General features: G+C 46.1%; 1 protein-coding gene across 1 annotated transcript in view; it reads left to right on the top strand.

Moving 5' to 3' along the window:
* LOC119385574 (phospholipid-transporting ATPase ABCA3-like) overlaps nucleotides 1-25,357 on the top strand; it is a 58,990-nt gene that overhangs the window by 19,221 nt on the left and 14,412 nt on the right. Inside the window, exon 5 of the mRNA XM_049414021.1 lies at nucleotides 8,373-8,561. Within this exon, the coding sequence (XP_049269978.1) occupies nucleotides 8,373-8,561 (189 nt within the window). The remainder of the gene's footprint in view (nucleotides 1-8,372; nucleotides 8,562-25,357) is intronic.

Raw genomic sequence — 25,357 nt, 5'->3', positions numbered from 1 at the left:
GTATATGGCACATTTCCTTGAGTTCTTCACGTCGCTGTTCGTATGCAAAAATTTCTAGTGCCCCGTAGGGAGCAGTGGAAGAACTAACTTGTGCTTTAGGTTTTCCAGCGATCTGTAGAGGGCACAAGGGGTTTTATCACATTCATGCTTCAAATGTGTTCTTGAAGCATTAGATAATTATAAAGTCACTGTAACGGGAAAAGTACCGCGTTCCTTTTCTCTTCGCCGCCGCGCCCTTTCGGCGGCTTCGCCACAGAAATGGGCCAGCTCGCTCGCCTCGCTAGCGTCTCCCGGCCGCAGACGCACGGCGCTTTGGAGGGCAATTGTTTTTATAGGCTCAGGAAAGCGTGCAGGTACATTACGACATCCCGTATCGTTTTGAGACTTCATCGAAAGCCTATCGAGGCATCGAAGAATGCCCGGGTAAGGCCATCTTTGCCAGTCCCAGCGGCAAAAAGGATGCCAAACGACGGGCTGTGTAGCTGCACAGAATTAGGCGGGAAAACTTCGTGAAACCCGCATTGTGAGATAAGCGCTTCATTAAGAATTCGCGAATGTTTCGGGGAATGTTTGCGCCTACCCTGCACTAGTGCAGCTTGTTTCGCGTGGTTGTCGCAGGAGGTTCATGCACAATAACATTTTATTATGTTTGGCATAAAAATGACGCTTCTGGGCTCACATATATTGATCAGCGCGCCATGAAAACTGACCGCTACAGATTGGTACTGCCTGACGTGACTGTATGACGAACACAAATAACAGGTGGTAGCATGAAAATAATGGCTGATGCTCTCGCGGCCGGTTCGCTTGCTTGATATGCACCGGAATCGGTATTGCTTGACGTGACTGTATGACGAACATAAATACCCTGCGGTAACATCAAAATAATGGTATGCATGTTATAGAAGGCATGATTTACATGCCATGCTCATGATTCTCTCGCGGCCGGTTCGCTTGTTTGATATGCACCAAAATCGGTATTGCGTGACGTGACTGTATGACGAACATAAATGCGCGATAACATGAAAATATTGGTACGAATGTCATGTAAGGCATGATTTACATGCCATGCTCATGATGCTCTCGCGGCCGGTTCGCTTGTTTGATATGCACCAAAATCGGTATTGCGTGACGTGACTGTATGACCAACATAAATACCGTCATGATTTTCACGTTACAACTTGTCATTCGTGTTCGTCATACAGTCACCTCACACTATACCAATTTGGGTGCATTTCAAGCTAGCGAACCACCCGCCATCGCCGCATGAGCGTGGCAAGTAAGTCATGCCGTACATGACATGGAAGTCATGATTTTCATTTACCACCTATCACTAACGTTCGTCATACAGAAATAGCTCGTCATAAAAATTTTGGTATATATGCATTTCATTAAACGACCGCGAGCGCCCCGAAACCATGTCATGTAAATTATGTTTTACATGGCATGTCTGTCATGATTTCCACGTTATAACCAGTCACTTATGTTCGTCATACACTCTTGTCAGGCCATACCAATTTTGTTGTGTATCAAGCTATCGAAGCGGCCGCGAGCGCACCATGAGCATGGCATGTAAATCATGCCGTACATGGAATGCATGTCATTATTTTCATGTTATCACCTTAATTTAAATTCGTCATACAGTCATGTTATGCCATACCAAATTTGGTGTACTTCCCAATAACGAAGCGGCCAGGACAGCACAAAGTAGGGGGCGGATAGATAGATAGATAGATAGATAGATAGATAGATAGATAGATAGATAGATAGATAGATAGATAGATAGATAGATAGATAGATAGATAGATAGATAGATAGATAGATAGATAGATAGATAGATAGATAGATAGATAGATAGATAGATAGATAGATAGATAGATAGATAGATAGATAGATAGATACGTACAAAGTCACAGAAATTCGGTAAGAAATGCTTCGCATTTAACAAATGCAGACAGCCGAGCGCGTAAATGCCGCGCAGTTCGCATTTTTTATCGCGTTAGTACGCGTGCGTGTGCATGTAGGCAAGTGAAAATTGCCGCTATTTCTTTCCTAATCAGTCAGAGAACAACGGTATGCTTCATTCGGGCCTGCAAAAGCGCACGCAATGCGTAAAACATGCGTTACTCCACGTGAAATCAACACCGCACTGCCGCAGCTTCGGCCGCGCTGGACCAAATATGGGGGCACGCACGACGGTCGCGGTACTTTTCCCGTTCCAGTGACTTTAGATAATTAAAACCTCCGGCGCCATCTATAGGCAGCGGTGGAAGAAATCATGCGTTAAAGTGATAAAAAACCAGTCAGTACGCATTTCGCCAGGTCAGTCGAGTTCAAGCGCTGCGTTGGCACGGTCGTCCGTAGGAAACAGTCATGGGCACGTTACCAGTAAAAAGTAAGTGTTACAGTTACAGTTACCTAAGCCAAAAAAGTAACTCTGTTACAGTTACAGTTACTGTGAAAAATAACGTCGTCGCTTTTTCGTTACTGTATATATTAAGGAATAGATCACAAAACAAATGATAGAATTTGTTTAATAAAAACACACGAAGGCATGCGAGTAGTCGAAATTGCACGCGGTAAAACCCTAGACAAAGGAAACCTAAAAGGGGGGCCAACAAGCAATCGTTGTGTACGCCTTATTTTGTCGCATCAATAAACATCCTTGGGTATACTGTAACTGGAAAACGTGGTTGATGCACTGGAACGACAGCTGTGTGCGAAGAGCAACAGGGAGTTCGTCACGAGTCAAGGCGACGTCTCTATCTTCAAGGTATATCAAACTCTGTTCGGAGAGCTTTGCGTCCGCTGGGCATACAAACCATTTTTAAGCCCAGTTATACCTTAGGACCTGTGTTCGCGAAATCCAGACCACACACCTGCGGACGTTCAGAGCGGGGTTATATACATGTTCAATGCGGGGATTGCGACGCGACTTGCATCGGCGAAACAGGCAGGAAAAACAGGATGTTGCTAAAGCAACCCATGCAACGTGATATTGTGGTATTGTTAATTGTGTATGAATTGGTCTGAGAATCACTTGCCGTGCTACACTTGAGGTGTTTGTTTTATCTATGTTAATTCTCATCTGCCACACTGAACACCAGTCTGTTAGTTTACTGAGGGCAGAATTTAGGTGAGTAATGCTGGTAGGGCGTGTTATTTCTTTATATACCACGTAGTCATCTGCGAACAATCTAATTGACGCATTTATGTCGGTTGCTATGTCATTAATGTAGATTAAAAATAAACGTGGGCCCAACACTGACCCCTGTGGGACCTGTGATGTGACGCGTTCACTGTTCGAGATATGATTTTTTTTTTTGACAAACGGTTTGCGGTTTGTTAGAAACTGTTCCACTGTTTTTTAAATGCGAAGCATTTCTTAGCGAACTTCTGCGAGTTTGAGCGTATCTATCTATCTATCTATCTATCTATCTATCTATCTATCTATCTATCTATCTATCTATCTATCTATCTATCTATCTATCTATCTATCTATCTATCTATCTATCTATCTATCTATCTATCTATCTATCTATCTATCTATCTATCTATCTATCTATCTATCTATCTATCTATCTATCTATCTATCTTGTCTGTCTGTCTGTCTGTCTGTCTGTCTGTCTGTCTGTCTGTCTGTCTGTCTGTCTGTCTGTCTGTCTGTCTGTCTATCTATCTATCTATCTATCTATCTATCTATCTATCTATCTATCTATCTATCTATCTATCTATCTATCTATCTATCTATCTATCTATCTATCTATCTATCTATCTATCTATCTATCTATCTATCTATCTATCTATCTATCTATCTATCTAGCCGCCTACGACTTTGTGCTCTCCTGGCCGTTTCGTTAGTCGGATGTATACCAAAATTGCTATGGAATAACATGACCCTATACGAACATGAATGACAGGTCATGACATGAAAATCGTGACGTGCATGCCATGATCAGCATGATTTACATTCCACGGCCTTGGGCCTCTTGCGGCCATTCCGTTAATTTCATATATACTAAAACTGGTATTACGTGACAAGAGCTCATGACGAACATAATGACAGGTCTTAACGTGCAAATTATGACACGCATGTCATGTCCGGCATGATTTATATGACATGGTCTCGGGGCGCTCGCGGCCGTTTAAATCAATGGATATATACGAAAACTGGTATGACAAGACATTTCGACATGACGAACATAACTGACACGTGGTAACATGAAAATCATGACACGCGTGTCATGCATGTCATGATTTACATGCCACGCTCATGACGCACTCGCGGCCGCTTCGCTAGGTTGATATACACCAAAATTGGTATTGCGCGATGTGACTGTATGAAGAACATGAATAGCAGGTGGTAACACGAAAACCATAACATGCATGTCATGTATGTCATGATTTACATGCCACGCTCATGGTGCATTCGCGGCCGTTTTGTGGGCTTGATATACACCAAAATTGGTATTGCACGACGAGACTGTATGAGGAACGTAAATAATAGGTGGTAACATGAAAACCATGACATGCATGTCATGTATGTCATGATTTACATGCCACGCTCATGGTGCATTCGCGGCCGTTTCGCTGGGTTGATATACACCAAAACTGGTATTGTGCGACGCGACTGTATGACGAACGTAAATTAGAGGTGGTAACATGAAAATCGCGACACGCGTGTCATGCAAGACATAATATACATGCCACGCTCATGACGCACTCGCGGCCGTTTCGCTAGGTTGCTTTTCACCAAAAGTGGTATTGCGCGATGTGACTGTATGAAGAACATCAATAACAGGTGGTAACATGAAAGCCATGACATGCATGTCATGTATGTCATGAGTTACATGCCACGCTCATGGTGCATTCGCGGCCGTTTCGTGGGCTTGATATACACCAAAATTGGTATTGCACGACGAGACTGTATGTCGAACGTAAATTAGAGGTGGTAACATGAAAATTATGACATGTGTGTCATGTACGACATCATTTACATGGCACGCTCATGGTGCGCTCGCGGCCGTTTCGCTCGATTGATATGCATCAAAATTGGTATTGCGCGATGTGACTGTATCAAGAACATCAATAACAGGTGGTAACATGACAACCATGACATGCGTGTCATGATTTACATGCCACGCTCATGGTGCATTCGCGGACGTTTCACTAGCTTGATATACGCCAAAATTGGTATTGCGCGACGCGCATCTATGACGAACGTAAATGAGAGGTGGTAACATGAAAATCGTGACAGGCAAGTCATGCGCGACATAATTTACATGCCACACTCATGATGCGCTCGCGACCGTTTCGCTCGCTTGATATACACCAAAATTCGTATTGCGCAACGTGACTGTATGGCAAACATATATGACAGGTGGTAACTTGAAAATTGTGATATGCATATCATTTACGGCATGATTTACATGCCACGCTCATTGTCCGATCGCGGCCGTTTCGCTAGCTTGATATACACCAAAATTGGTATTGCTTGACGTGAATGTATGACGAACATAAATGACAGGTGGTAACATGAAAACCTTGACATGCATGCCATGAATGGCATGATTTACATGCCACGCTCACGGTGGACTCGTGGCCATTTCGCTCGTTTGATATACACCAAAATTGGTATTGTGCGATGAGGCTGTATGACGAACATAAATGACAGGTCCTAACACGCGAATTATGTTATGCATGTCATGTACGGTATGATTTACATGACACTGTTATGGCGCGCTTCCGGCCGTTTAGATAACTGGATCTATACCAAAATTGGTATGGGGTGACAGGAGTGCGTGATCAACATAAATTACGGGTCATGCAGTGTATATACCAGAATATACGTTTCATTGGCATGGTATATACCACATCGTGTATGGCAAACATGCGATATACGGTGAATTAGATGCCATGGCATGAATGTTTCACTTGGCTCAAAAATAAAGAAAGCCACGTATGCAGCTCTTTGCTGGCTGCTTTGCATTACATCGATTCCCACAGAGCGTGGGATCTGCCGGATTTTTTTTCTGATTATGGTGTTTGGTAGAAACGGTTAGTTTTTTTTTCTGATAATGTTAGGGATCGCGTATATTTAAGATGAAACGGTTCTGAGGAAATGGACACGAGCTTTCGGGTCCCTTTCGGTCCCTTCCTCTGGAGGTTGACTGTATTGGTTGTGGAAACGGCATCGGTTCTTATCCTTTCACCTCGGCTTCCCATTTCTATCGCGTCTTGAAGGCCGTTCAGGTATAGAAAGGGCATTGTTCCTAGTTAGCTGTTGGTGTTTCCAGGGGTGTTCTGGATGCGCCGCGACTAAAGCAAGATATTCTTTCGCGGGTTCGTGTCGGTGTCGATTACGGAAGCGTCATCACAGTCAATTTTATGGTCACGCGTGCGTTTCACAGTGCTCTGCAAGAGCGCTGCGGTGCGTTTCCATTCTCTTCGCATCGTTCCTGTGTCGGCGGATTCTCTAAAAACTAGGCTTGTGCGAATAGTAAATTTTAGGTTCGAAGCAAATTCGCAGCGAATAGTGATTGGTCGAGTAATTTCGAATCGAATTCGAATAGTACATATATCACATATTATAAAGAAAAACGAGCATGTTTATTATGACCCAATTACCCTCCACAATTTTTTTAAATTGAAACAAGGCATGCGCAAATGTCTTGCTTTTTGGTTCAAAGGAAAGTGGAAGCAACTTTGAATAGTAGCAGGATATGATTTTCGGTAGAATGCAAGGGATAACCTGTAAAATATGTTACGTTTTATGCTTTACTACGACCATATTAGCGTATACTAAAAGCGTAGAAGCTGGTATAACAAACTTTTTAAACTTCAAAAAGAAATAATGAATCGACTTGAGGGTATTATGTTCATTCAACCTTGAAGTGGGGCTTCGCGCCAGTGCGCATTTCCCCTGGATGGGTGTAATCACGGCAAAGCGTTGTTCCACTGCAGTAAAACCACCTTTAAAGAAAGTTACATGTGGTTTATATATGTCTATTCGTTCATTCCGAATACTTCGTAATTTATAATAATTTGAATTCCTGTAGAAGCGAATTCGAATACTATATTCGTTCGAATATTCGAACTGCTCGAATATTCGCGCGAGCCTACTGAAAACCAATTTTGACGGCGGTTTTGTGATCGACACCACAGGGCAGCCGGAAACAATAACAATAACAAATATGAATGCTTTTGGCCTTCACTTGGTGTCAAATTTTTCCTGCAGCCTTTGTGTGTGTTGTGTGTGTCTGAGAATAAATATTTAGGCCGGGCTGTAAAAAGGAATGTACCTTTTCTCAGAAACGAAAAGCAACATGACCTTGAAATCTTGCACACTAATTACACATGGTAGTGGCTTTAATCCCTATCTAAAATAAAGGATTCATTCATTTATCTCACAAGAAACAAAATCTTGCCCTCGTTTGTCTTGCACCATAAGGCAGACTTCCATCTGATCTTTTTTTTTTCTTCTAAATTATTACTCCCGCCGTTTTCAAGTTTTAGGTTCGAACTATTTACAATGAATGTAAGTATAATGCTGAGAAAATTTCAGTGTAATAGCTGGAATAGGTTTCCAGAAAAGGTACGTCAAGTTTCGAAAAAAAAGTGATCTTTAGAAAAAGTCAATTTTATGCTTAGAAACATGCGCTAGAAGTGCTCACAACGAAAACCAACGATTACGCTACAAGGGCATCTCTGGTGGGAAAATGTGCAATCATAAGTAATGAAAATGGCAGAAATTGAATATATTTAGCAAATCTGGCTATAAATATTATAAGATATATATATATACTTGTAATCATATTCGTATCGCGAAAAACCAGACGCAGACACATGTAAGGAACACACACACAGGACGGGCGCTAGACATCAACTGATTCATTAAATCAATCGATGTCTAGCGCCCGTCCTGTGTATGTGTTCGCTACTTGTGTCTGCCTCTGGTGTTTCGCGCTACGAATATGATTAAAAGTGACTCAAACCAACTATCCCACATCACCGCCTTGGTATATATATATACGCAGATAAGAATGATGGAAAGATGTAAACAAACGCATGACGTTCCTCAGGAGGCGCGGTTTTGTGCGCCATTTTTAAGTAGCTGCGGGCTATAGGCGCGTATGATTGCAGTGTTGCTCCACGCAGTCTACCATTTCTCAGTAATTAAAATATAAAAAGTCGATCTTATGGCAATTTACCCTTCCATACAGTTTTACCCTACGAGCTGTTTTACACAGAGCTTTTTTTTCTGTTTTTACAGTCTTTACTTTCTGTACGACAGAACGAAAAATAAGCTTGAATTGATACTGCCTTAAGTAAACATGCTTTGCTTACAACAAACTTTCCGCCATCGATACCAGGAAACAGAGCCACCTTTGGTGCTGTATTCGTGGCCTTCTTCGTTCCGCTGTTCGTATTCCCGGAAGAGCCACCATCGCTCAGCGGCTTGGTGTTTCAAGATCGCTGGACCAAGCTGAAATGTGCCATTGCCCCACAATATGGATGCTCTATATTGCTGAGGACCCTTGCAATCTTTGACGACTACGAGGGTAAGTTCGTTCGACAGCAAGCTTCACAAATGCGGAAGTGTTATCATCCGGCCACCAACAACTGTCGAAGTGCATACTATCGCGGGTGTTTAAACGGCCGCCCATTTTATTTAATGCACCCACCATGGTGGTCTAGTGTTTATGGTGCTCGACTGCTGACCCGAAGGTCGCTGGATCGAATCTCGGTCACGGCGATCGCACTTGGATGGCGGCGATATGCTAGAGGCCGTGTACTGTGCGACGTCAGTGCGCGTGAAAGAAAACCTGGTGGTCGAAAATTTTCGGAGCCCTTCATTATGCCGCGTATCATAATCATATCTTGGCTTTAGCACGTAAAACTCCACAAATGGTTGGTTACGTGATCATATATGCTGCTGCAGCTCATCCACAGATGAGTAGCTCACGCTCGTCTACGGGACAGCGGCTCCATTTGAAAGAGGTGCTCATACTACGTAAAATGCCGAGCAAGCACCCCCCTCCCTTTCTGGGAGATTTGAAATTAGCGCCAATGACCGAGCAAGCGCCCACTCCCCCTCCCTTTCCTCCCCTGCGGCCACTTTTTTTTCAAGACGAGCATCGTTTGCGTAAACTTGCGTCAGTTCAGCCTCATTGACATTATCAAGAAAATAGGTTGTCATTATCAAGAAAAGAAATGGACTGCTAACATTATAGGTGTGATTGTTCCTGTTCAACCCTTATAAGTGTTGCACGTTCAAGAAGTAAACTCAGCTGGAAGTCTGCGCTTTGTGTGTGTGCGCTACATCCCTGTATCTTCAGTCACTGTTTTCGTGGAACGTTGCGTGGAAGCAGCTGCTGGCGTGAACTTCGTGTGCGTTCGTGAGGAAAGACGAGCGGACACCGAAGCGCAACCTCCGAAAACCATCCCGGCGAGATGTCCTGTGCTTCGTATCCCAGGCTTGGGCAGCCGTTTCGGTAGAAACGGTTACTCGATCATTCACCGGTTGTCGCATATCTAATGCACTACTAGATGGTTCGCAGGACGGCGCGCTGCACGCCAGGCTCTCCGGTATCGGCAATGTACCACCAGAAGACCGCAAGTCTCTGCAGGCCGAGTGCGCGGACTTAACTTTTGCGTCCGACACTGTGGAGTCGTTTGACCAGTTTGACAGTGACGAGGGTGAATAAAAACAGTAAATAAATAAAGCATTTAACTAGAAACAGAGATGGGCATTTTTAGATGTGAAGCATCTTATGGCGGAGTTCAATCCGGTGGTGGTGGTGGTGTGCGGCGTGACCACTCTTACTGCGCATGCGCAAACCTTCTACACTTCCCCTCTCCACTCCCTCTCTCCCCTTTCCCTCTCTACATCACCTCTCCCCTTCCCTTTCCCCCTCTCATTTCCTTTTCCCACCCCCTCTCCACCTCCCCTCTCCACTCCTCCTCCCCCTCCCATTTCCCCTCCTCCCCTCCCCCTCTCCACATCACCTCACCCCTTTCCCTTTCCCCTCCCCCTCTCCACTTCGCCTCTCCCCTTTCCCCCTCTCCACTCCACCTCTGAAACGCGGGCTCTACATGCCGAGACACTGCTTCGCATCGCCTCATGGTCCCCTTTAGCGGGAGATGGTGTGATTTTTATTTTTAGCGGATCTCCCGCCGCCATCTTGAATTTCGGTCCGGGACCAAGCTAGCCCTCCCCCCCCCCCTTTCCACCAAATCTGGTCGGATTATCCTTCACCGTAGGAGGTGAGCTTGCTCGGCATTTTACGGTACTTCGTTCGCAGCAATGAGTGGTAGATGAGTGAAGTCGCACTTGCGCGAACGGAACGCTGCACGCGTGTTGTGCCCAATGTGTCACAAAGATAAATTCTGCGAGATCTGACACACCGTGAGAATCGATGTTATGCCTGGCAGTCTTTGGGCACCTGCCTAAGCCGCACTGTACTTCGGCGTAGCTTAACCGTGTCGCGCCCGATCCAGATTCAGCGTTTACCGGCGTTTATGGGTGTTTGATGCCTCGGTGCCACACCTGGTCGTTCAGCATCTGCGCTCGCGAATGCGGCAAACAGAAGCGTGCAGGTCTGCGCGAACGGGCGTGAAAACGACGTGAAGCCGCTGCCGCAGAACGAGCAGCCGCAGCCACTGGCTTCTTTGGTTTCCAGCAGTAGACGAAGATCTTCACAGTAGTAGAAGGGCTCTGAATTCTTTAGATTATTCTCATTGCACGACTTTCACGCCTTGACGTCACCACTGTTCTAAACGTTACGATTCATTTAATAGCATTTCACTGTCATCTACCCATCAGTTGTCGTACTGGGCAGCCCCACAGCAGGCTTCTCTAAACGTACACTGGTAATGCGGGAAACCAAGCTTTGAAGGCAGGCACAGGAGAATGGTTTTATCGCTCAAGAACTTATTTTTTGTTAATTTTTCAATTGTTTCTTATCTGTTGTAATACTGAAAATCATCTGCATTTACGCTACTTTAACGAACAAGTGTCTTAGCTGCGCTAGTTGCGCATATTTTTTGTCCAAACACAAGGTATTGCACTGCTCACGTGACCGACAAACTATGCTTTGTACTCGCTAAAGAATGCTTACGCATTGAAGCGTCTGTTTCAGTCGTGACGATGGCGCACATGTTCGCTGCGACAATCGATCAGATATCCCTACGTCATGGGAAAAGTTCAGACACATGACTGAGCGTGACCTCCAGTTCCGTATACAAATGCCAAACAAGGGTGTCGCAATGTCTGTCGATTACATGACGCGTTTCATTAAAGGGCCAGTAAACAGGCTCCGACTTTTTTTTTTACACCCCCCAAACAAGCTCGCCAATTCGTACAGTAGACAGCGGCGATCACATTTTTCGAATATTACAGCGCTGCGCGTCGCGCAGACCCTCCATTTCGAAAAACAATTTCCGCGCTTCTCTCCTTCGCCGTACCTATCCTCCCTCGTACACGCAATGACGCGGACTTGCCCATGAGCAACTTGACGTGCCACTGAGCTCGTCGACCGGTCTAAACCAGGTCTCAAGAAGTTAACGTCAGTTCCTGTTCCCACCCACAGCTACGAAACTGCGCTTTGTTTCTTGGCCCTGGGCCGCGTCTCGTGCGCGCGGGTGGCAGGAGACGGTAGGTAGGGTAAAGCGTTCGGTTCACCCATATAGCCGCTTAAAACCGGCTTGACTTGGCTTGAAGTGTATAAGTAGGTGGCGGCAGAGTAGCGTTCAGGCCGCCGTTTATTTCTGCGTGGTGTGGTGGGTGTTGGCAGAGAAGGCACTACTGGTGTTGGTTTTGAGCGTGAGCTGTGTGCGCGCGAACCGCCTCTGGCCGTGGTGTAACCGTGGGGACGTGGTCGCGTTGTGTAGTGTTGCAGAAAGTTATTCATGTGCAAGTCGTTGCCGCTTTTGTTTCTGCGATGTCCCCGTGTTCAGTGGACCGCCGCCGAATCTATAAGCAACGATAACGAGCGTGAGATAAAGGCCATGTGTTATGCGATTTGTGAATGTCTGTAATAATTGGTTCTTGATGGAAAGGAAGAACGGAGTGTCTAGCGTTACGTCTAGACGTAACTATAGGAGCCGTTGCAGTTACGGTTACGTCTGGACGTAAGAATAACAAGTCTTAATGTTACGTCCAGCGTGAGATTAGACGCGCCGAACCGATCGGCTCTAGTGGCGCAGCGGGCTAGTACGTGTCGTACTCAGATCTGCGAGGACGTTGGTTCGAACCTCGCTGTTGTCCTTCTCTCTTTTTTTTTATTAAGTGCTCCACGGGCGCCGTAATATTTTTTGTTTAAGGAAATCGCCTTGGTGGCAGCGGTGGACGCCCCAGCCCACGTCGTTGGCGCTCCGTACTCTTGCTGTAGTGACACGAGCCACTCGAGCAAAACAGTGGAGCGACGACGGCGCACCGCGAAGCGACAGCACGAGCCAACCACTGAGACTGGCAAGATAATTATTAAACTTAAGTGCGCATTGTGAATCACACGGTGGACGTAACTTTAGCAGCTGATTATGGCTCCATGCGTCGTCTGCTAGCCACACCGTGTTCGCTAGTGTGCGAACGTCCTGCGCGCGTCCTCAGAGGGCAGCCGTTGTGTTAGCACAGCATCAAATGCTTGTACGTATGTCTGCACGATATAAACAAGCATTTCAATTTCCAAGGCTTGTATGCAGACTAATAAGTGAGGAAGACACGCAAATTGGGCGAGTTGGTGAGGTTCCATGGTAAAAATATAAAGAAGCGCTTTTTTAAACACAAGACGAAGGAATGGAGGGACACATACGTCTCTTCTTTCCTTCGTCTTGTGTTTAAAAAAGCGCTGTTTTATATTTTTATTAAGTGAGTGCATGCACGTGTCGGTATGGAGGTGTGAATGCAGAATTTTTGAGACACAATTATTATTTTATCTTATTTATTTAATACCCATAGCGCCCATACAGGCATTACAGTGGGGGGGAGGGGGTGTACAGAAGGACAAACATGAAAGTTGCAGGTGCAAATGAAAATGTAGATTATTCTACGCCGACACAAACGTACACAGCTGCGTCGAACACAGCTACATCAAAACTGTCGTATACATTGGGAAAACAATCTAAAATAAACAGAAAGCACAGTGATAACAGTTAATGGCAATGCGAACAGTAATTACAACAAAGCGCGGCAGTGGTAAATATATAGTACAGCACAAGATGCAAAGGAAGCACTAAAAGAAAACAACACAGTTTACAAATGGGATACAGTATAGATCATGGTGATTACCAGGCGTACGCATTTCTTTTAAGGCTCAGTGGTCAAAAGATTCAATCATTTTTATTGCAGAAAAGAATGCGTCATTAGACGAAATTCCTACAATTGTGGAAGGAAATCGATTCCGCTGACTGATAGTTCTGGGAAAAAAAGAGTTGCTGAAGGACGATGTATTGTATTTATATTCTCTTATCTTGTGTTCGTGATCTTTGCGTGCTGATGTGTAGTGAGGCCGGTTAATGTATACGTCACGGGGAATTCGAGTATGAAAATAATATATGCTGTGTAATAGCTTCAGTCGAAATGACGCTCTTCGCATGCTGCAGAGACTTCCATTTTAATATCGCCTTAGATTCCGTTGCACTAAACTGTCTGTCATACATGGGTATATTAAGCACATATCTTGCCGCCATGGACTGAACTTTTTCTAATCTTTCTTTGTTTGATGCTGTTGAAGGGTCCCACACGCAGCACGCGTATTCCAGCACTGATCTTACGTATGTTTTATATAATAACTCCCGGGTTTGCTGTGGAAATGCACGTGTATTTCGTCGCAAAAATCCCAAACTCCGACAAGCTTTACCTACAGTATAATCCACATGCCGACTCCATGATAAAGAGGGGCAAAAGTAAACGCCTAGGTATTTGTATTCGCACACCATTTTTACCGGTGAGCAGTTTATTGTGTATTCGAATTCACCTGGACTTTCTTTTTTCTGGTGAACCTCATGCATACGTTTTTTAAGCTTCAGTTTCATTTCCCATCGCTCACACCATGCGTTTATCGCACATAAGTCGTTTTGGATCACTGATCAGTCGGTTTCAGAGGTAATTTTGCGGTATAATATGCAGTCGTCTGCAAATAGCCTAATATGATATTGTACGTTTTCGTTAATCTCATTGATATAAAGTAAGAAAAGAAGGGGTCCCAGAACCGATCCCTGAGGCACCCCTGACAGTTATTGTTATTGCAGACTGTTCGCCGTTATTGCAGACTGTTCAGTTATTGCAGACTGTTCGCCGTTTCAACTACGCATTGTCGCCTCTCACGTAAATATTCAGCAACCCATGCAATAACTTGGGGATTAATGTCAAAGCTGGACAGTTTTTGCAGTAATAAGTAGTGCGAAACGGTGTCGAACGCTTTCTGAAAGTCGAGGAAAATACAATCAACCGAAGAGTTATCGTCCAGTGCTGCTGCTAAAACATGTGTGAACTCTATCAGAATTGTGTGACGCACGATAGTTCATGTCAAAATCCGTGCTGGTTTGAGTTCAATAAAGAATTACTATCTATATGCTTAACAATGGCGGTATATAAAACGTGTTCAAGAATTTTGCAGCACACAGAAGTGAGTGAAATGGGGCGGTAGTTATTGATAACGTTGCGCGGGCCAGATTTATGTATAGGAGCAACCAATACCATTTTCCAATCAGTCGGGAGAGAACTGTGTTTTAAGGACTTTTCGTAAATGACTGTTCGCAATATCGTGAAGTGTGGGCGATTTAGAAATCCTTGTGATACCAAGCATGAACTATATATCTGCAAAGGCCGGTTAGCAGTAAAAAAGACCTCAAGTCACGCACTTCTAGAGAGGTACACGGAATCATGCAAACAGAAAAGCAGAGTGCACAGAGTTCCACTTCAACTAAAATTACACAGAAATACAGGCTTTTTTTTTTTTGTAGCCGCTACAGCAAGAAGTATATAATGATTTTTAAGGCGCAAAGCAGGACAAACACAAGAAAGGACACGGGACGGAAGCAAGAAGTATATTGGTTCAGTCGCACAACACCATTTATATTGTAGTATGGCCAGAACACAACCTATATAAGCACGTACAAATAAAGCAAGAAAAAAAACATCGAGCACAGTGGAAAACACGACTGTCGCCGAAGGCCAGTACCCCATTGATTGGCGGATTGCACTTCTCACACACGTAATAGGAACGTTAGCTAACGCCGCGACGGTGAGCCCAACCTCGCACCAATGTGTTGCCAGTAGGCCTAGTAAGGCTGCACCAACATAACTGGACAGAAGGAGGCTTTCTAAAGACGACATTTATGTGTACACACGCGGGGCAGCTGTACCAATTGTTATTGTATGGACGTAACGACGTGTGATACATCAACACGGGCACACAAACCGTACTTACATCAAGTTCGATGGAGACCTGCAGTTATTTCACTTTTATTTCACTAACCGTGATTGCCCCAAACTGAGGCTGACCGCCTCAACGAAGCTAAGGAAAAGGCAGCACCCGAGACGATGGCTGAAGGCAGCGTGGCTCCGGCGGAGGCCGAAATTAACGTCTTCCTAAAGTGCGTCAGCTGGTCTGTCTCGACAACAGAGCTGCTGATACGCGAAACAGTCCGGCAAAACAAACCACGCACGTCTCAATACATAAGTGATGATGGTAAATCGGTGATACGACAGTGATACTGAATGTATGGCCCCTTAATTCAGCGAGCGGCCGTGCACAGTTACAGTGGATAGGTGTAAACGTCTAACCTTTCACACCGACCACAAGGTGACCACCCCTAACTTACGTCAAATATTCTCAGGGACAGTAGATTGCAAACAGCAAGGAGTTGTTTTAGTCTGCGCATAGGACGCGTAACCACGGAGGCAGAATTGCACCGTGGACAGTTACGTCTGGGACAGGGGCGTAGCCAGGGGGGGGGGGGGGTTGGGGGGGTTCAAACCCCCCCGAAATTTTTCAATTTTGCATGCGTATATATACACGCACACATACAAACGCACGCACGAACATACATAAAGTATGGTTGAACCCCCCCCCCCCCCCCGAAAAAAATTTCTGGCTACGCCCCTGGTCTGGGCGTAACGATTGCGACGGCTACAGTTACGTCTGGACGTAACCCTAGCCGCACCGTCAAATAAAAGTGATGGTTCAAGTACACTTCGCCCAAATGACTTTCCAACTGTAAGCGATCGATCCACGCAAAGCACGCACTTACCACACATACACGTACGCCACAGTACAAGCTGTGAGTCAGACAGACATTCACAAATCACGTAACTCATGGCCTTTATCTCATACTCGTACAGCTCGTTATCATATCTGATAGATTTGGCAATGGTCAACTGAACAGGGGGACATCGCAGGAACGAAAGCGGCAACGACTTGCTACGACTTCTACAACATACACAACGCGATCACGTCCCTACGGTCAGAGGTGGCTCTCGTTAATGCGCACAGTTCACGCTCAATATAAACACCAGTACAGTAGTGCGTAGTGCCGTGCCTCCCCTGCCAGCACCCACCACGCAAGCCACACAAACGGGCCACGCAGAGCACGCACTTACCACACATACACGTACGCCACAGTACAAGCTGTGCGTCAAACAGACACATTTCACAAATCACGTAACACATGGCCTTTATCTCATGCTCGTACAGCTCGTTATCATTGCTTATAGATTTGGCAGTGGTCCACTGAACCGGAGGACATCGCAACAAAAGCGGCAACGATTTGCTACGACTTCTACAACACACACAGTTCTCGTTAATGCACACAGTTCACGCTCAATATCAACATCAGTACAGTAGTGTGCCTCCTCTGCCAACATTCACCACGCAAGCCACACAAACGGGCCTGAACGCTACTCTGCCGCCACCTACTTATACACTTCAAGCCATGTCAAGCCGGTTTTAAGCGGCTATATGGGTGAACCGAACGTTTTGCCCACCTAACGTCTCCTTCCACCCGGTATGCGGTTTCGGCCACGCAGTTGTGGGGTTGCCGCTTCGCCTTCGACATGAGCAACACGTGGAGGAACAGGGAGGAAGCGTTGTCGGCTGCAAATTGAGCGGAGAGAGGGGGAATCTTGGGACGGCTCGCGCTTGCTTGGTTTTCCCATTGCTCGCGCGGCAAGTGGGGTTCTTTTCTCTCGCGCCCCTTCGTCGTCTTGGAAAGCAAGCACGCATTCCTGCTGCATTGTGAACTGTCAGAAAGGTTTAAAAATACCGAAGGGCAAAAAATTGCCCGTCTAGTTACGGAGCACGTGCGACAATGTAAACAATAAACAACCAGGAGCCGCTGCAAGCGAAAGTGCATTGCAAGTGACCGAGTTCGCGAATGACGTCAATTGCTGACGTCGTGTCACGTTGCCGAAGTGGGCGGAGTCACGACGACGGGCTACGCCTTCCCCTCCCTGTGGCGGAGAAGGGTGGCAAGGCCGCGCGAAAATTTGAAACCAGCTGAAACGGATGTTCTAACCCCTGTAACTTCCTTATTATAGCACGTATTCGCAAAATTATTGCGGCAGCATGTTAAAAGAGCAAAAGTGCGCATATTTCTCTTAAATTACAATTTTTGGACCTCGGGGTTGTTTACTGGCCGTTTAAAGGCCAACTCCGACGATTTTTTGGCCATGCCAATGTAATGGTGCTTTTATGATCCTGAGACGCTCCTGTCACGGTCCCGATAGCAGAAATACTCGGCAAATTGGAGAATAATTTTAAATAAACAAGAAAGCACAACACCAAAACCCAACCGAGCATACTGTCTTCGCGTGACGTGTAAGTAGGCAAAAACCAGAAATCATGCAAGGCATGCCGGTCCCGCCAGCGCGTAGTATGAAAGCTGCGAAAGCGGCGAAGTGCAGACGCTCAGGCGAAAGGTGACTCCGTCGGAAATATATCTTGTGTGTGACTGACCGCGCCACGCGCACAAGCTCCTCGGAGGTGTCGGAAAATGACAGCTGCGATTTCGACGCATTTGTAGGCCAATTAAAATCGCCATTTCAATCCTCTTCAATGAAGTGGACACACCTGTTTAGTTCTTTGCTTGCCTGGTTGCGCATTCCACCGCCAGATGGCGCTACCTGTCAAGGCGGCTCATGTTTGTGGCGCTGCGATATAAAGACGCAGGGTAATCGTTAGGTGCGAGTATTTTGTGACTGCCAACGAAGAATTGTGTGCAGCCCACAACGCAACACCACTTGCCACCCATCGCACGCATTACCACAAGGAACTGAAATTCACGCGCCCAGCCAACGAAGCGCTCGCCAAACACACGCGATTGTTGCCTTGCGGATAGCAGACGCTCTAGCGGCCCCTCGGTTCCGTCACTTCCGCTTTAACAAAAATGACGTCACGCACACAATCTTGCCAATAATTCTGGGAAGCGAGGTGGGGAGAGTCGGGGCAATCAATAAAATTCATTTTTAATGAATCTACGTATGTCTCTAGCTTGTAATTTGACATAAATAACAGGAACGTGAAAAGAAACGTACCCAGTGAATTTTATTGAAATCCACTGACCTCGAAAAATCACCGGAGTTGGCCTTTAAGGCGAAAGCCTTAGACGCCTCATCAAACGCGAAAATGGACCGTCGGCGTCCCTCGGCGTCAACACGAGTGATGCACAATATCATCGCGTGATGACGTTGCCATATGACGTCATCATGGCATCACAAGTCGCTAAAATTTGTGCCGTCATGATGAAATCACATCACGTGACGTCTTATGATGACGTCATTACATCACATTGTCGCTTGTTCGAAAGGTGGGCCGATCATGGAGGCAGTGCAAAACCAGATGACGTGCAGAAAAGCTTTCGAAGGGGTCGTGGGAGGACCAATACATCGACTGAGAAGAAAAGAACATGACATTCGCCTTCAAGTATTCTTATGCGAATGCATAAGGGACCCTTGTGGGTTTTTTCTCGCACGAGCCGACCACAGTATGCTGGAAAAAAAGCAGCGGCGGTACCTAATGCGTGGAGTGAAAAAGCTGCGGTTGTACTGTCTTTTGCGGAATCCGCCCAACATTTCAAGAAAAAAAAGTCTGTGACTCTTTTCGGGGAGTTCTGACTTGCCACGTGTACGCCTCTCTTTAAAAAGATACATGAACTCTCTTGATGGGTCAGAGTCGGTGCGCTCTTGGAGAGTACCTTGACTCTTTTAGGAAGAGTGGTAGGACTCTTATCTGAAGGATCACATTACCTACTCTTACATTAATACTTCTTCTTGGGCGAGTTGGTTCATATTGTAGATTAAGGGGCTAACAGCGCGAACACACACCCACAAGAGAGACGACACGGACACAAAAGCGCTGCCTGACAACTGGTTTTAATGGCAGAATGATACACCTTATATACGCCAAAGTGAAGCATGAAAAAGAAAAAGAAAAAGAAATAGAGGGATGAATAACAAAGATTAACAACCCGCAGCGCCAACAACGCTGCCTGACAACTGGTTTTAATGGCAGAATGATACACCTTATATACGCCAAAGTGAAGCATGAAAAAGAAAAAGAAATAGAGGGATGAATAACAAAGATTAACAACCCGCAGCGCCAACAACGCATAACAGCCAACCAAAGAAAACCGCAGGAAAACGTGACCTAAGACCCGACAGCCGCATCTAGAAGATAAAACTCACAGTCAAGGAGGGCAAGAGATGGGGCGCTAACACACTTGTTATCAAGTTTCTTAATATGATAGGCTTCTAAACTGACACGTGCAGTCTTGTCTTCGCTCCTACCAAGAATCATGGTCCCTTCAAACCGGGCCACACATCCTGTGCATTTAATGACATGCGCAACTAAATGTGCGTACTTATCATCTAGCTTTTTTAATCTTTGTGCGTGTTCCCCCAAACGGTCGTTGACACAGCGCCCAGTTTCGCCAACGTACAACATCCCACATGACATGGGAATGCAATAGACCACTCCAGTGGAACACTTGACGAACGGCGTTTGGTGGTTCTTCTGGCAACCACGTTGGCTGGTGTTGCAAATACGTGGGCACAGCTTTCCCAGCTTATTGGGGGCAGAGAAACAAATTGGGACCCCGTGCCTACTTGCCACCTTCTTTAGATGGTGGGAAAGCTTGTGAACATACGGTACAACCTCAGAAGCGCCTTCCGGTGGTCCTCAGCCGTTGTACGTCCCGTTCCACGTTTCAACTTTTGACGGAGGGTCTCAGAAACAGCAGTCAAGACCGAGTTGGGGAACCCTGCAGCCGAAAGACGGCGTACCTGATTGTCGAAACTAGGCATCATTTGATGCGGGCACGATTTTTTGAGAGCCGATTCCAGACACATCATCGCTGTAGCTCTCTTAATCGTCTTAGAATGTGCCGAATCATAGGGCAGCAATCCCTTCTTAGCCCTCGGGTAGTAGCCCCAGCAAGCGTGTCCATCGCAGAACGTTATTTTAAGGTCTAAAAACTGTAAAACCGACTGTTCGGGGAGTTCATGGGTAAATCGCAACCCAAGTCCATGTGCACTAAAAACTGATAAAACTTCACCTACCGTAGAGGGTTAAGTGAAGGCTGGCTGTTTCCTTAAAACCACTAAAAAATCGTCAACATACCTAAAAATTCTTAAAACCGGCCCCCCATTAAAAACCTGTTCTAGAGTCTTATCAACCTTAGCAAGAAAAATATCACACAAGATAGGGGCTACGCAAGAGCCTATGCAAACGCCACCGCGCTGCAAGAACGGCTGTTCGTCAAACATTATAAAAGTAGAGTTTAAATAAAACTGCAATAAAGTCAAGAAATTTTCAACGGACAAGCCGACTGAGTTCTGGAAGGACACGTCACCGTTATCCTCTATGCATTCTTTCACTGAAACCATCAGTTGCTTCTGCGGAACAGAGTAGAACAAATCCTGCACGTCTACTGAAAAACCATAAGAAACATCGTCATTACCCTCTAAAAACTTTGCGACATCAGCAGATTTTTTTACAAGAAACGGGTCGTCGACCACGAGCATTTTGAGTTTTTTTAACAAGAACTGGCTAACATTCCTCTGCCACGATCCCACTTCACTAACTATGGTCCTAAACGGAAATTCAGGCTTGTGGGTCTTGGCAGTAAAAAACGCGTTCAAGCTATTACCTCTACTGTTAGTTATGTCCCTCGCAAGCGTACACAAATCTAGCCGCTTACAAAACTCGACGAACTTGGTTTTCACTCGCACTTCACTTTTCTTCACGGGGACGAAATTCTTGTTTATCGCAGCCTTCGCTTTTTCGTTGTAGGTTCCCTTCGGTAGAACGGCGAACCCGCCTTCTTTATCGGCTTGGACAAGCATCAGGTTGTTGGTCTTGAAGAATGTCACCACGTCTTTTAACAAACTATTACGTTGCCGGTCCGCATTTTTCGGAGCATACAGCGCTTTTGTGTCCGTGTCGTCTCTCTTGTGGGTGTGTGTTCGCGCTGTTACCCCCTTAATCTACCTACTCTTAGGGAGTCAGAGGACCCTTGCCGGTAACACCCCTAAGTGGGTCAAATGACACACACCGAAGCGTCAAGCTACTCTAGAACTATGTTAAGTTACTCAATTGATTCATGCTCTAGTGTTGCGCGACCACTGTTGGAAATAGCAAGGTATTCATTTTAAACAAGTCTAATAATACTTGCCATTGTACCCAGTGACGGCAGAAAAAAATAATCTGATTTTGGCGTTATTTTTATAAAGCTCATCAAAATAACACAACTTTTCCAGCAGGGTAATGTAGGAAGCGCGAAAAGATGGTCTGTGATTTCCAATTAAGCAGTCCAGGTAGACCTCGTTTACATGCTTGTGTGAGCATAGCCATCCAAAATGTGCGACAGTGATATGCAGAGTGTCATATGGTGCAAAATAAACTGCAGAAATCGGCATCATGTTTCCATATTTATCCCTCATGATTATGGATGAAGAAAACGTAATGATGGCTGGAGGCATGAGACTTGTAACTTGCTCTGTCGTCGCTCCTGTTCAGCGTGAGCAGCCATGAAAAATGGTATCTGAAAAATAGGACGTGAAATCGTGTTGAGAAAAGGATTTGTAGTAAGAGTTTGGAAAATGCTGCACAATAAGGCATCTACATAGACATAATGAAGGCTCAAAACAAAACAACAAATGCAAACAGACATGACAAAGAACAATGTATTTGCCGTTATCGTGTAAAACACAACTTGCAAATAGTAGCTTTTGTAACTTGTGACTTGGTAACAAACTTGCAGCACAAGATGATGTGAGCCTCTTTTAAGCATCGAATAGAATTGGTTTAGGCTCCTTTGCGTGGGTGCCACTCACCTCCTTTTCCTCCTCCCCTTGTCCAACAAAAGGAAATGTCGGACTGAGTGCCTCGTTGACAGGGCGAACGGCGCTTATGGCTTTCCAATCAAGAGTGGCGAGGCGACAGAGCATAGCGGCACCTTCGTTTATCGGAGTGTGGCTGTCAACTGGAGTGAAGAGGAGGGAGAAGCGTTCCAGGATTCTGGGAATAACCAACACACGCAGACTTCTTATTCGGACTACCCGCCACGGTGGTCTAGTGGTGAAGGTGCTCGACTGCTCGCCCGCATGGTCGCGGGATCAAATCCCGGCCGCGGCGGCTGCATTTTCGATGGAGGCGAAAATGCTAGAGGCCCGGGTGCACTTTAGAGAACACCAAGTAGTCAAAATTTCCGGAGCCCTCCACTACGGCGTCTCTCATAATCATATCGTGGTGTTGGGACGTTAAACCCCAACAATTATTATTATTATTTCAATTGCTTATTCAGACTTAAAACAAAGAGATTTATAGCAACACACCGAACTCTACACACATATGTACGAGTGTTTCGCTTTAAATAATTTCTCAACGAAAGCAAATTTTTCCGTAAAGGAGGGCGGCAACCTCGTTTTACTATAGGCACGGGCTCTGCACAAATGAAAGCGCTTGTTTTCTGAGAAATCGCTTCAAACGTTGCTCCCAGAATAAGCCTGGCTTAGCGCCGTCATATTCCAACACCGAAGCGCATCCTCCACCAGTCAGGGGCATGCCGTGGGCGGTTATTGACCGCGTGTTTTACAAACGTACCCATCCTTAAAGGCTCGATAAACACATGCGAGCGCGAGAGCCCGAACGACGCCCAGCGCGCGCGTACGCCTGTGTATTCTTTCCGCGAAATTGTGCAGCATTACCAATCTGACCACAGCCTTTATCAACGCCCATGGAAAGGCTTACGTAAAGCGGAGGAGCAGCTTTGACTCTGAATGTACACAAACACTACGATGTGCCCGGCAGCACTCAAACACTTCGATCCCGCCTTTTCCGGCAGTTGCTCGAACTGTGGGGAGAAGTCTTCGGATATCTAGAATATGGTGTGGGCCTGCCCCTCCAATCCTGCTATACCCCCTATCCCCAACCCAACCCGGGAGGAGTGGGAGGCGACCCTGCTTGGCTGTTCTGACCTTGAGGCCCAAAAGGCGTTGGTCCGACGAGCCCAGGCAGCAGCTGACGCCAATGGGGTCCCGTACTAGGGAGCCCCACCTACTATTTGTAGGTGCCGTCCCCTTAAGGGACATTCCCTGAATACCTCCCTTGTTTTTCTAATAAATGCTTTTACCACCACCGCCGCCGTCTCCGTTGAGATTGGACATATATGTCATATGCTAGAATTGCCGTACATAGCTCCCACAATCACGTGCGCTCACTTGATTCGGTTATAATGCCCACCATCATCGCAGATGCAGGCAAACCACGAAAACAGCAAACAGAAACGAGAAGAAAAATTAGGGGACCCTTAAGCTTCGCCTTTAAGAGTTGAACGCGATGGCGAAATCCGGCCCCTAGTGCGCACTTCACCCACAAAGTGCATAGTTATTAATGTGTGTTACACACACACACGCACGTACACAGACACACACGCGCACGCGCGCTATGTATCTATAGTAATGGTACAGGTTTTCGATCTAAAGCACTTCCCTGTGCTTGAACGGCGGAACCATATAGGCTCTGCTGTATTCGAGACATGTTTCTCACAATGTCTCACAGATGGCAGCACATTATCTAATGTTTGCTGTTTGCTTGATATAGATGGACATAGTTGTCCATTTTTGGAGCTGTTTGCAAGTTTGCGTGTGCTTGTTTTAGCGGCGATGGGTGCACTACCCCAGCTTTTATCGAAGCATGGCGTCGCGCAAAAAAACGTAGTTTGATGACCTCTCCAATGCGCCTACAAATCAGCGAATGGGCTCATTTTCGTCGTGACACCTGCCGAACAAAATGCGTTCAGGAGACTCCTTCCGCTACATGGCATTTGTGTAGTGTTTTTTTTTTCGAAGCAGTTGCTACTAACATCGTGGCTTTATGGTAGGACACCTGCTTGCCACGCAAACGGCCCGGGTTCGATCCTCAATGGGACCGAATATTTTAATTGTTTATTTTATTTGCATCTTTCTCCATTTTTCGGTCAAGGACGATTTTTCGCTTACAAACGACGCCGTCACCGACGCCGATGGCGGAATTTCTGCGGAACGAGCTCTCTAACGCTATCGCGTTAGAATAGTGCACGGCGGCGGGCCCAACAACGCGCGCTGTTGATATTGCAGTCTAGAGCCTTTCATGTTCCCAGCGAGACGCGTCCAATATAACTGATTGCTGCGTACGCGCTGGGCGCATTGTACTATATCTGCACCTAACTACAGTCTTTAAATAATAAAAAAAACATTATATTTAGGGCGTCTAAATCTTCTGCATGCAGACTTTTTCTCACGTTTCCACGCGCGGACGCACGTTGCGTACTTCAATGTTATTAGGACTTACACGAAAGCACATCTCAAAACGACATCGTGCACCGTCAGCAGTGCAGACACAATCTGCTATCAGCAAACAATCGCCCTTGATAATTGATTGCAACGCTCATATTACGGGAGCTTTTACAGCAACGCGCATAACGTTCTCAACTCGTTAACAGGCAGTTTAATTGGGCGTCCGCAACGGCCCCGCGGACGAAGGCTGTCATTCATAATGGCTGACAGCCTATTTCTGCGGAACTGGTGCAGGGGCCCAGCTAAAGCTGTATAATTACTACCTACGAAAGCAGTACACTCACCGTGAACAGGCACACGATGCCCGTGTCCGCAGCTCCATGAATATGGCGCCCTCCAAGCGTCACCTCAAGCATGGAGCATCCGCAAAAAATGGCGTGACCACAACCGAAGATGTACGCGCTTTCTAGTACACAAAACTACAGGACACGCAACGCGTTCCACGAGACAGACGAGGTGCCGTCGCCGCCGACGCCACCGACGCGCCAATGGCGACCCGCGGCGCCATGGCACACAGCGTAT

The sequence above is a fragment of the Rhipicephalus sanguineus genome, chromosome 3 (assembly GCF_013339695.2).
Source record: "Rhipicephalus sanguineus isolate Rsan-2018 chromosome 3, BIME_Rsan_1.4, whole genome shotgun sequence".
In the NCBI taxonomy this organism is placed as follows: domain Eukaryota; kingdom Metazoa; phylum Arthropoda; class Arachnida; order Ixodida; family Ixodidae; genus Rhipicephalus; species Rhipicephalus sanguineus.
The sequence above is the reverse complement of the archived record's forward strand: the minus strand, read 5'-3'. Positions and strand labels throughout refer to the sequence as shown.